At 44.8% G+C, this 12,583-nt stretch overlaps 1 protein-coding gene and 1 long non-coding RNA gene across 3 annotated transcripts in view; one reads left to right on the top strand and one right to left on the bottom strand.

Annotated features, from left to right (window-relative positions):
* Window positions 1–673: 673 nt before the first annotated feature.
* Window positions 674–12,583, bottom strand: part of slit1a (slit homolog 1a (Drosophila)) — a 79,787-nt gene continuing 67,877 nt past the window's right edge. For both annotated transcript variants that reach the window (XM_076076943.1, XM_076076944.1), the window contains 16 exons: window positions 11,159–11,227; window positions 11,005–11,076; window positions 10,831–10,902; window positions 7,000–7,071; window positions 5,615–5,778; window positions 5,402–5,526; window positions 5,172–5,269; window positions 4,947–5,086; window positions 4,546–4,639; window positions 4,292–4,429; window positions 3,969–4,197; window positions 3,716–3,846; window positions 3,469–3,623; window positions 2,366–2,654; window positions 1,459–1,670; window positions 674–932 (listed from right to left, as the gene is read on the bottom strand). In XM_076076943.1, the coding sequence (XP_075933058.1) occupies window positions 694–932; window positions 1,459–1,670; window positions 2,366–2,654; window positions 3,469–3,623; window positions 3,716–3,846; window positions 3,969–4,197; window positions 4,292–4,429; window positions 4,546–4,639; window positions 4,947–5,086; window positions 5,172–5,269; window positions 5,402–5,526; window positions 5,615–5,778; window positions 7,000–7,071; window positions 10,831–10,902; window positions 11,005–11,076; window positions 11,159–11,227 (2,299 nt within the window). In that variant the 3' untranslated portion in view covers window positions 674–693. The remainder of the gene's footprint in view (window positions 933–1,458; window positions 1,671–2,365; window positions 2,655–3,468; window positions 3,624–3,715; window positions 3,847–3,968; window positions 4,198–4,291; window positions 4,430–4,545; window positions 4,640–4,946; window positions 5,087–5,171; window positions 5,270–5,401; window positions 5,527–5,614; window positions 5,779–6,999; window positions 7,072–10,830; window positions 10,903–11,004; window positions 11,077–11,158; window positions 11,228–12,583) is intronic.
* LOC142932868 (uncharacterized) lies at window positions 3,425–7,287 on the top strand. Its single transcript, XR_012947541.1, has 2 exons — window positions 3,425–4,727; window positions 5,639–7,287. It is a non-coding gene; the product is annotated as an uncharacterized LOC142932868 (long non-coding RNA).

The raw sequence follows: 12,583 nt of genomic DNA, 5'->3' as shown, positions 1-12,583 counted from the left end.
TTTCTTTGTTCACTTCTACATGTGCATGTGTGGATGGATGAGTGTATCCCGGCAGAGAAAGTACTACACCAAACCAACAACGACTTTAACTCAACCCAAACCATATCCAGCCCTCTCCAGGTAACCCAGCCAAGCTCAACTCAAGATAGCTTTGCCAAGTCCAACGGTCCAGCTCTCTCGTCATCCCTCTGTTTCTCTCTTTTTGTCTTTCTCTTCCTCTCTTTTGCCACTCTTAGCCAGGCTGGACGCCCAATGTCCTCACTGCCTCCATGAAGCAAAGATGGTGGATGGTGGCTATAGGCTGTCAGATGCCTCACAGATGGATGGGGAATTCACACTGGGTAATTTGGGTTGGAGGGATGCCTCACTCTGAATGCAAAACCTTTGAAATCTCTGGACCCCTTGGAACAATGTTGCAGATACAATGGTTCTGTTGCTGTTGTTGTCACTTCTACATTGTTGCTCATGATGTTGGTTTCTCTGTGTTACTGTAGGTCACACACCCTTGGAAGGGGAGGAAATGTCCTATTTTACAAACATTGTTGTCCATAATATATAGATAGAGGTTTTATATATATTCTTTATACTCTTTTTCTTTTTTTCCCTCCCTCGCTTTACTCCAGTCCTCTTTCTTTCTTCCTTTCTCTCTATCTTCTGCTCGGCGGCAGCGGCAGGAAATGTGAGTGAATGGTGCTACATGCAGGCCATACAGCCGCACTTGATGGTCTTTTCCACTTCCTCGCTGAAGGAGGTTCCATCGCTGCATTCAAAGGTGTATTTCCGGCGTTTCATTCGCTGGCTGGCGCAGCAGGCCCCCGTATCGCAAGCTCCAGTGCACTCCACCCAAGAAACCATGCGTGTCGTCTGGCAGATGGCGTAGCCTCTCTGTACCTGGTAGACGTCTCGCACAGGTTCCCCTCGGCATTCGGACTCTGGAAAACATGACAAAGACCCGAAGATTAACTTAACCAGGGTACATAATCAGGGTATAGGCAGGAATCCTGAAGTTATATTAGACACCTTTTTTAGACCGCATCGAACTGCTAACAAAATTCAGATAGACGGGGTGGGAACAAAGCACAAAATAAGAGATTTTTAAGAAGAGTAAAATCACTAATACACAAGAGTTGGAAAAAAAATCTTGTTCCCTATACGAACATTATTATGCCAACTGTTATCTAGCAGCGGTCAGTGGGTCAGTGGGTCAGTAAGAGCCCTGGTGGTCCTTTACAGATAAGGTGACTCTCGCAGGATTCCATAAATAAACTACACAGTGTCCTACACAATGATTATATTCACGCAAATTTCAGCATTAAACCTTTTTAGACAAATATACATGTTAAAAACAAGCTAAGAAATGTTATACCTCGGAAGATGTTGTTTAAGACTTAATCATAGCACCTTCTTAAACGTTTTTTTCCCCCTTTAGAATTACAGACTGACAAAGAGAAAACCAACCTGCGTCACAAAGTTCCCCAGTGTAGCCACTTTCACAGTGACAGTAGGCGTCTCCTGTGTCTGAGATCTGACAGCGGCCGTGTTTGCAGGACAGGCGGCGGCAGGGGTTGAACAGCTCTCCCTGTTGGTTACACAGGGCACCGCGGTAACCCTCCTCACACTCGCAGCGGTATGACTGAGTGTCCAGAGGGATGCACTTTCCATGGACACACCTAGTAAGACACAACCACGTTGATCAAATTCCTATAAATCAATTAAGTTTATGTTTCAAAAGCAGTATCATGATTTGATGCATCGAAAAAAAGGTTCCCAACTACATTTAATGAATACATTACATTTGGATGTTGGGGCAGTGACAGGTGAGGATAAGCAGCATATTTATGTTGGCATAACACATATTTACAGCCATGTTTATTTTTCCTCCTTGTTTTGTCATGTTTTTTTCTTATGCATTTGGGAAGGTGGTCCTCAAAAATCAACCAATTAGAAGTGTGCCTTAAGTTACAGAAGGTTGAGAATCCTTGAACTAAAGTACCTAAAGTGATTAAACTATCTCCACCTAAGATACAAAAGTAAAATGCCACTTCAACGTTGTTGTATCAGTATCAACAGTCTAACAAGGAAATGCTTTATAATAAATCAGTCACGGGGGCTATTTTCTTTCTGCAGAAGAAGTACTTTTACTTTTGATTCTTTGAGAACATATTTCTGATGATACTTCTGTGCTTTTACTTAAATGGTATTTTGATGGCAATACGTGTAACAGTGCATCTTTACATTGTGTTGTATTGGTACTTTTATTTAAGTAAAGGATTTGAGCACTGCCCATTGTGTGGTAAGACAAAGGGCAGTAAGATGTTTACTGTTCAATATGTATCTGATATTTATATTCCATTCGCTAACATACTTGCTGCCCTGGCAGGGGTTGGTAGCTGTCTGGTCACAGTGCGGCCCACTCCAGCCTGGCTGGCAGTGGCACACTGGTCCCTGGAACCCATCAGGCTGGCATATGCCATGTACACAGTAGATCTTCTTGCAGGGCTCGCAGCCCGGTACCACGCCAGGCTTCATCTGTGTCTTGGTGAAGTCCTGGAGCTCATTGTTGATGTATAGGTTCTGGATACAGCCATGGAAACTGGAACCGTTCTGGAGCTGCCAGAGACGGAACACACCGGAATGTACATCCACTGGCATGCCTGGAGGAGGAGGGGGAAAACAGATGACTTTAAAAAGGTGTGAAGACATGCATACTGGATCACAGACAGACGACTAACACAGGGCTGGTATGAGTGTAATGAAGGAAGGCATTTCAAATATGGGTATCCCAACAGCGCGTATACAATTTCTCAAATTAATCTACTCTTTTTTTTTAAATGGGCTTTGATGTTTTGCATTTGCACCACAAGACACATCATCCTTGAAACAAATAACAGCAAAAGGCAAAAGTGTTATGGGAAAATGTCTCCTGTAGTGTTGTATGAATGAAGAACAGCACAACACATCATCACAGCACTGAAACACACTGTACCAATTATGAGCCACTCCTTCCACATGTCCATGCAAATATAGAAATAATCTGAAGTTAAGACTGTGTCTGGTAGTTCTTATGGTAGCCACTAGAGGGCATACGTCACATAGTGTAAGAAATGTTTGACACAATAGATCTATTGGACTATTAAACGGTGTGTTGTATGTTCACTATAGGTTATAATCAAAAATCTCATTTTTGAGAGTTATGTTTTATTTGTCACGGTGGAATGGGTTATTTATTCATCGCAAATGTGCGAATATGGCGCATTGGCGTCTGTGCATATTTATTTGTGTGGCCCCTAGCAAACACAGTCATGACTGAAGGTGGGGATGGTGTGGGGGGGAGGGAGGATAGGGTTGAAGGGAGGGGTTGGTTGCAGTGGTGACAAAGCGAGGGGGGGGAGGGAGGGTGATTGACAGTAGTGTAGTAGTTAAGAGTGCCTGCAGAGGAGGGAGGTGTGTTCTGGAGAGGGCCCCTACCCCCCACGTATAGTGGAGCCTCCCCGTTGAGCGGCCGCACCGCCGCAAAGCTGTCCATTGTTGTAGGGAGACCCCCATCAATGGACAGGTTCACCATCTGGTCAAAGGTCACTAGCTCCACAGTGTGGAACTGGCCATCGTTGATCGTCTCAGTACTGGCAAAGGAAAACAGAGATGGGACATAAGATATAAGAAACATACAAATGCAACAGTTACAGTAAACCTCACTGTTTCAAAGGCAGCTTACCTGTAGATGGCATGTCCTGGCAGGCTGCCGGGGTCATAGCTGACTTTGACATGGCCTTGGTAGAGCTCCACTGCAATATGATCATTGTCCCCATTGTACAGCAGGATGCCATTATCCTCAGCTGTTGACACCTACAGAGCGAAAATGTTTGCATATAGGGTGTTTGAACTATTCAGGTCTCAGAAAGGCAGCGTGTTTACACACAGAAATCCTGTTCAGAAATCATTCACACATTAACACACTCTGTGGATACCTGTAAGGTGATGTTAGCCTGCGGCCAGTTCTTGAGGTCAGAGAGCAGCAGGTAGGAGTCTCTGTCGATAAAGTTGACGCTGACCAGCTTCTCGCAGCGCGGACCCCCAAACTCCGGAGGACACTGGCAGAGGGCACGCCCGCCTCGCTCCACACATGGTGCATTGTTCTGGCAGTCGGCCAGCTCACATAAGGAGAGTGGAGATGGGAGAACCTCACACAACTGACCACTATAGAGAGACAGAGAAGAAGGACGATGTTAGTGGAGCAGACGAAACTATGCAGCCAACATGAAGCCTGTGTTAAATGTGTGCTCCCTCTCACTTGTATCCTCCAGGACAGACGCAGGAGTATCCATTTAGCTCATCCACACACTGAGCACTATTCTGACAACGATGCTCCTCACAGTCATTATAGTCTACACTGCAGTCATCACCGACATAACCAGGAGAGCACACACACCTGCAATACACAAACACAACACTGGAATCAAAAGCTACAGCTACAGACGTCTATTTTTCACTCTAGGAAGTCATCGTTTTTTACTGCATCTGATGTTGCTGACAGCAAAAACCTACTTGGGGCCAGTGGAGGTGATGAGGCAGGTAGACTGATGTTGGCAGGGGCTCCGTCCTGGGGCGCACACATCCTCCATTTCTTCGCACATCTCCCCTACACCGAAACAAGTATTAAAAAAAAAAAAGTGTGAACTGTTGCACAACACAGAGAAAGAACCATCCGGCAAAAACAGCAAAAACAAGTAAGCAATTTATTGTTACAGCATGATCAATTTAATATGTTTCAAAAGCCAAGATAGTAATCCGGTCAAGCAACACTTGCATGAAATTATTAAACCTGAAAAAACATTTCCACTTGGTCTCTGAAAAGTAGATAGCTTAGCTTATTTCAAGTATCAGACTTGGGGATTTTTTTTGCAGTGCAGTTGCTTCTTGAGTCAAACTGTCCTGCACGCACTAACCTGTGTAGTAGGGGGGACAAAAACAAGTGTAGTTGTTGACTCCATCGAGGCAGGTCGCGCCGTTCTCACAGTTGTTGTCCTCGCATTCGTCAATGTTGGTTTGGCAAGTGGGGCCCTCGAAGCCCAGTGGACATGTGCAACTGCGAAAATGTACACACACTCATTACGTCATCATTCATCTCTTCTTTGTGAGATAAATACGATTTCAAAGCTCGGCTTCCTCACCTGTATTGCCCCTCCTCATCCACATTCACTTGGCAGGTTCCTCCGTTGGCACATGGGTTACTCACACAGGCATTCAGAGCTGTCTCACAGTTCTTGCCCTGGGACAGTGAAAGGCAAATCATATATTAATTAATATAATTATTTTTTTTGCTATAAATCATGCATCCTTCAAGACCCTGCAACACATAGAGGATGTTCACAAATCGGTGGTAGCATTGTGTAGCTCTCACCTTGAATCCCGGAGGACAGCTGCACCTGTAGATCTCCGCCATGTCGCTGTGACAGATGCCTTGGTTCAGACAGGGACTGGACAGACAGGGGTTACACTTGGCCAGCACTGTAGAGTCCACATCACCTAAGAAATACCAGACCGTTAAGAATGAATTGCATGTAGATACTTGTGCTGCTTATATCATATATCCGTGTCCATCACAATAACTCACCTGTGCATTCAAACTTCTTTGCAGGTGTGGTGAGCAGCAACTTGCCCTCCATGCCCTGCGGGCCAGCACAACGGGCGATGCCAGGCTCTTTGTAGCTGGTCTTCACCCAGTCAGACAACCAGCGCAGGCGACAGTCACAGTGCAAGGGGTTGGCACCAATTGCCCTAATAGGTAGATAAACTTATCAGTGGTTTCATGATTTAGGGTGGCTTTGTTATACTCTTCAGCCTCATTTTGTTCAGTAACAAATTCTGCCATCCACTGTAATACACTCTATCACCAGCAGGTGTCCCTACAACCTTACGTAAATAAAACCAGCTCAACTTTGTGTACCATAGAAATAAACCACTTCTTCTCAAAGAACACAGAAGACTTAAAGTTGAATGCTCAATGCCACTTTGTGCATACATCATCTGGAGAATGGCTTCTCAATTATAGACAAAGGTGCAAACAGAAGGCACTCTTAACCACTTCTGTCATGGTGGTCGTGAATCAATGCTGTGCTCTGTCCTCCTGCTGTATGCACAAACACTCCTGAATCGATGCTGTTCCATTACGGTGGAACACAGGCTCATCTTTCAGGCCCAGCCAATAGCTGACACCTGACATCTGCTAACATGAAAGCCACTTGACTGTGACTGTGGATCAATGGCTGCCCTCCATCCCTTCCTTCACCGTGTTTTCCTGCAGCCTTGACTGCTGTACAGCCATCCTAAAAATGTCTTTGTTTAGTCCTCTCTATCCCCCCTTCGACATCTCCAACTCTGACACTGATAGGCCTATTGATCAGTGACTGTCAAGGGATGATGTGAATATCGAGGCTGGATGGCAGAGGGCACACTGCAAAGATACTAGACTATGATACTGAGACTGTAGTTTTACACATGTCCACGAGTACATGCACAACCACACTACGCCTATACACCTCACACAAAATTACAGACATAAATAAACAAACCAAAACAAGCACAAATGTCCACAGACCATGGATAATCTGTGTGTGTGTGTGTTAGCAAACGTGTGTGTTTTGGAGATGTGACAGGGAGATGAGACAGTACAGGGGTCTGTGTGTTACTTCAACCACAGGACTGCGGTTGATTAAGGGAGGGCTTGGCTCATGTGAAGCCCACCAAAGAGGACTACAGACAGGCCACTGTGAGCCACGCTCTCCGGCTGTCTGACCAGACCCCCTCTGTGACTGAATGTGTGTGTGTGTGTGTGTGTGTGTTAGCGTACATGTGTATAGTCTTCACAAACTGAGTGGTAAATGCAGATTATCACATAGGCTTCCATTGGGGCATACAGTTGTGTGTGTGTGTGTGTGTGTGTGTGTGTGTGTGTGTGTGTGTCTCTGTGTCTCTGTGTCTGTGGGTGTTACTACTTACAAGTGGGAGAGTGAGGCCACATCATTGAAGATGCCATCAGGAAGCTCTGAGATTTCGTTGCCGTGGAGAGACCTGAGGGGTGACCGAGGAAGGAGAGGAAAAATTATGACCATAAACATGTTTCATCATAGGAAAATAATACTATGTTGTGTAACTTTTCTGTCGTACTGTTAGAGCTGAAATGATTAGACAATTCATTGGATAGTTGATTGACAGAAAATGTACTATTTCAGTTGTCAAATTATCACTTTTAAAGCAAATAAAACTAAAAACAAATTGCTCATTATAGCTTCCAAAGTGTGCAGGTTTTCTTTGACTTCTATGATTGAATATTGAACAGACAAAACAAGCTATTTGAAAATGTCATCTTGGAGAAATGTAATATTGGAGACTGTGACTGGCGTTTAACGCAGTACAGACAAAAGGATAAATTAAGTATAATTGACTAATTAATCGATAATGACGAATTGTTGCAGTCCTACACACAAAAATGTGTTTTCAGACAGCTAAAATCACAAATAATGGGAAATAGGTTGAGGGATATTTCAGTGTCGCGTTGGGTGGTAGTGTTGGGTTTGTATTTCTGGTTGAGCTTTATGCAGTTGGCAGAGATGTGAGGCTCTATAAGTATGTAAAGGACTGGTGTCAGGTTTCTATATGCGTCTGGCTGGCAGAGCCAACAAGGGTACAGAAGGAGGGCGGTAACAGAGTTGCACCACATGTAGGACCGTGAAAAACATCAGTGTAAGTGTGTGTGTGTGCAGGTTTACAGGTATATTAATGTGCTTGCATATTTAAGCACATTCATGTACATGAATCTGTATGTGCTTATACACTATATTGTATTTCCTTTGGTGTTCTCTAAATACTATCAAGGGTGACAAGCCAACATGGCTTAATGGCTAAATGACTGATGGCTGCTGTAATCCGCTGGGTCATTACCACCTCCAACCCTCAGCTGACCGCATGCTAATGTTACCGCAGCTCAGTCTGCAGCACCAATACATGACGCTTCTGCTCTCTATGCCTGGATGATTGGAACCGATGTAGAAACAGACTTTAAAACACTACTTCCTTTTTTTGTTTGATCTGTGAATTACCACTAAGGTGTTGACGAGTCAGGGGAAAGGATACAGAGAGCGGAGCTGGTTAATGTAAGGATGTAGAGCCGTGCTCAAGTACGAAAGGGAAAATATACTGTGTAACCATCTGAGACAACAAGTTAATTGGCCTGTGTGCAGGGGGGGGGGGGGGGGGGGGGGGGTGCTTATTAGTGTAGAGAGAGTAGTTGGGTTGTGGTAGTCGGAGTTAGGATACTGAGGCCAGGAAGCCAGCTGCATTGTGCCAACTAGGCAGAGATCTCATGGGAGAAAGGAGCCAGGGAGTCTCCAGGAAGAAACCCGATCCGCTCTCCTGCTAACATTCTCTCTGTCTATCCTTTTTTACTTTTCTTTTCTACAGCTGTAAATCATTACACCACTTCATCTTACCTATGTCAAGCTTGGCACAATCCTCAGAATGGAATTGCATTTGATGCTTCTGGACAGGTAAAATGATGGTTTATGATGTACAGTGTGCACAGATGTTCAACACAGGCTTGTTCCCCTGTGATTCTGTGAGTCCCCTGAGCTACATGTTTTGAGGATCATGTGGTACCGGAATTTACTCACAGCACTGCATCCAACCGCAGTTTGAGAATATGTCAGGTTTTATTTCATTCTTTGCAGACATTAAATCTCTTTTCCTTTATCACACTCTTTCATATCACTTTCTTTTGTCACAGCTTCCCACCCAAGACCTAGCGAACCACGCCCTAGAGCTGTCTCAGCTCACTCACCTCACACCTAATACCCAGCAGGCCAATTAGCAGCTTATTAATCTGCAGCTCAAACCACAACCATCACACACACACACACACACACACACATGCACACTTGCACCAAACCACACCACATCCATGCCAGGCTCAGACCCCTGGTCTGTTTGAAGCCATGAGCGTTAATGATTCTTCTCCTCTTTACTGCTCTGTAAAGCCAAAGGTGCAGCTTTATAAAGGCTTCGGCACCTCAGTGTGTTTGAGTACGCATGAGTGCGTCCCATTCGTAGCCGGCTTTGGCAGGTCACTGTGGTTTTCTATGAAGCTTCCAACTTTAAACTTTGAACCTGGTTGAAACTATTAAATGGAGCTCATTGTCGCTTAAGCTTTGTTGCAACCACACAGCTCTGCTGTAAAAAAACAACAACCATGGCACCAATTGACATTTAATGGGAGTCCTATGATTGATCACACCAGCAGTAAAGACATCAAAGTGTTCTGCTTCATTTGGACTCCCGTCTGACTGAGACAATAAGGTTGTCCAGACAGTCTGTGCATATGTGTGTGTGTGTGTGTGTGTGTGTGTGTCTGAGCTTGTATATAGTTCTGAGCCTGTGTGGTGTGTGTGAGGCGTGTGATGTTTGGGGGAGGGCCTCACATGGCGTCTAGCACACTTGCAATATTTTAAAAGTGAAGGTGGCGTGAGTGAGTAAGAGCAGAAATAACGGACGCAGCTTCATTAGAGATCAAAGCGACACGCAAGGCGGCATCAGCTAATGATGACCGAGCTTCACTCTCATTCCACGCTAAGAGGGCTCTTACACTTTGGGCCTCGTAATGATCGGGGCTTTAGTCGAATCCTGCCGTAAAAAGAGGCTTTGTTGAAGCTTTGTTGTCAGTAGTAAAAAGTGTGCCTGCTATGAGCACACATGGCCGAGAAGTCTACTCCCACACACACAGACGGGCACCAAGCCAGTAGATGACAAACATATAAGCTATGCACACATACACACACACACACACACACACACACACACACACACACACCCACACACACACACACACACACACACATACACACATAGATGCATATATAATCTCATGAGGAGTGCGGCTGGGCCTGGTCTCTGTTTCTCCTTCGTAGAACTAAACTGTACATTTGAGTTAAAGCGTGAGGCATTCAGCTGCTCTATCATCGGATGCAGGTCCAAAGATTGGTTTTGGTTTCGTCATTTATCTGTCGAACATATTTACATTCTACATCTCAGTTATTTAGCAGACCGCTTCAACTACGGGGAGCCCATGGTCACCGAGAGTGCACAATCAAAAGACTTCATAACTTCATAAAAGCCCGGAGGCAATGTCAAAACCATTACGGTTAGCAGGGCAAACGGTCGCCGGTAATCAGTGTCAGAGTGATTTTGTACAGTGGGTTGTGGGGGCGCGTGTTTGGCCCTGACGGTGAGGCGGTGATGAGCTCAGGGCGTTTAGAGGTGAACATGCAGACTGGGAAGATGTCTGAAGACGAGGTGTAGGCAGGAGCAGGAAATGGAACGACACTGCTGCTTCCCCCATGGCTGCCATTTAAACAGAGTAAATAGGTCGGAGGTTGTGTGTGTGTGTGTGTGTGTGTGTGTGTGTGCAAATTCATAAGCTGTCATAACTGTTTAGACTGTGTTTCAGTCCTCTGGAGTCAATAAAAGATTCTCAGCATCTGCTGCACTGCCTCTGTAGTCAGTGCAAGCTGCAAAAATATCCTCCTTAATAAGTCACTTGAAAGTGAGTCTCATCTTGTTTTAGAACACTTCTTTCAAAATAACTTGCCTCAAGATGAATTGTCCTGATATTATGTGACAAAGAATAGAGTTCATACATTTGATTTGCATAAAATCTCTCCAATACCACAGGCAAGATACAATGTATTAAAAATTTGATTTTAACCTAGTCTTAACCCTAGACCGAAGATGAACACACGCATATGTCTGCATGCATTTGAAATATAAAAATGAACTCACAGTAGTCGGAGAGAGTGCAGTCCACTGAAGGCCATTTTGGGGATACAACGCAGGGAGTTGTAGCTCAGGATTCTGCAATGTTAAAATAATTACAGATGCATTTAAAATTCATCTGTTTTCATCCTACTGTCAGCACCGGAAGGAAATACTAGCTCTTGGCTGTTCAGGACTTACAGAGTGGTGAGTTGGCTCATGTTAGCGAAGGACGAGTTGGTCAGAGAGTTGATCTTGTTGTTGCTCAGGTCTCTGAAAGTAAAATGTAAAAGGCAAAAGTTCACTGTATTGATCTGCACAGTGAGACAGAGGAGGCAGGCAGACAGACACTTACACCAGCTGTAGGTATTTGAAGGAAGATAGTTCCTTTGGCACAACACTGAACTGGTTTCCATCCAGATACCTGCACAAAGAGACACAAACAGTTCCATTGAGACCAATATATGGTAAGCTGAGCTCTATGGCTTTTACAGTGAAAGTGCTACAGGAAGTAATGAGTTATTTAATCACACATATTTTTACTGAGCAGTTTGGAACAAAGAAAAATAATAAAAGGGGAAAAACTCAATGAAGAGTCTAGAAAATCCCACTCCGTCGACCCAACCAACTACAATTCAATCTACATCTTCATTCACTTACATTCTTTCACATTTGCAGTTGTGCGGTTATTGCAGGACATCACACTTTTTACACAGAGCACCCTTTTCCCCACACTGTTGTTGCCAATTAATCTCATGTTACACCAAACTGCAGATTGTTTTGTCTTTCAATTACTTTTGTTCAGATGTTTTGACTCAACCTTGTGTCTCATGCCTGGAGGTCAGGCTTAGTACCCGTCCTGTAAGTATTCCTATTCCAGACACACACATGGTTATATATCCCTGGGAGTGCAAAACTGGGAAAAGACGGCAAACTTAATTCATGAATTTTCAGTTCAGCAGCATTTTCTGAATGTGACCAAGCACACCAATGTTTGAAGTGACTGAGGTACAAACGCTTGTATGTGTGTTCATGCATGTGTGTGTTAAAATACTAATGTATTTACAAGCCACCACAGTTGACACCATGCCTGCAGGGATACAACAACCGTGCTGATTGCCAACACAAAGTGCTACCAGAGGGCTGTCACCTTGATAAATGGCTGATTTAGGGCCCTGGTGCCTCTGAGCAGGGCTGCAGGGGCTTTCTCCTGCTATTGTTGGTGACTCTACTCAGAGCGGGAAGGGCAGGGGGGTCTGTTAGTGGGGCCTTTGGGTTCGGAGGTAATGATAGGTAATGACGGTGCAGAGGACACTTGGGATAATGATGGAGTAGAAAACTCTCCAGATGACTAGATGAAAGCCCAGATCAGAGGGGCACACCTGGTCACACCTGCTGGGACAATGACAGGCCTTAAGGCTTTCACAGCGTGGGTGTGTGTGTGTGTGTGTGTGTGTGTGTGTGCATGTGTGTGAGTGAGTTAGTCTGAACCACTTGAAGCAGTATTGGAAAGTTCCAGACCTATTCCATTCCCTCCCATTTCCATTGAAAACTGCTCATTAAAATGTCCTCTTGCTCCCCTATGCTCCTGTGGACAGGCTTTTGGCCCTCACACAAATATGCGTGTGCACACGCACACACACACACACACACACACTCTCTGATCCTTGGCTCTGAGTGTGAGAGTGACATCAGTGCTAGCCCTGAGGGCTGCAGGGATCTCAGAAGAAGAATGTCTGAGAGAATAACTGCAGGGTTTATTGACTCCTTTCCTCTTCTT

Source organism: Anarhichas minor, unplaced genomic scaffold (genome assembly GCF_050575085.1).
Source record: "Anarhichas minor isolate MPS153535 unplaced genomic scaffold, ASM5057508v1 ptg000058l, whole genome shotgun sequence".
Classification (NCBI taxonomy): Eukaryota; Metazoa; Chordata; class Actinopteri; order Perciformes; family Anarhichadidae; genus Anarhichas; species Anarhichas minor.
The sequence above is the reverse complement of the archived record's forward strand: the minus strand, read 5'-3'. Positions and strand labels throughout refer to the sequence as shown.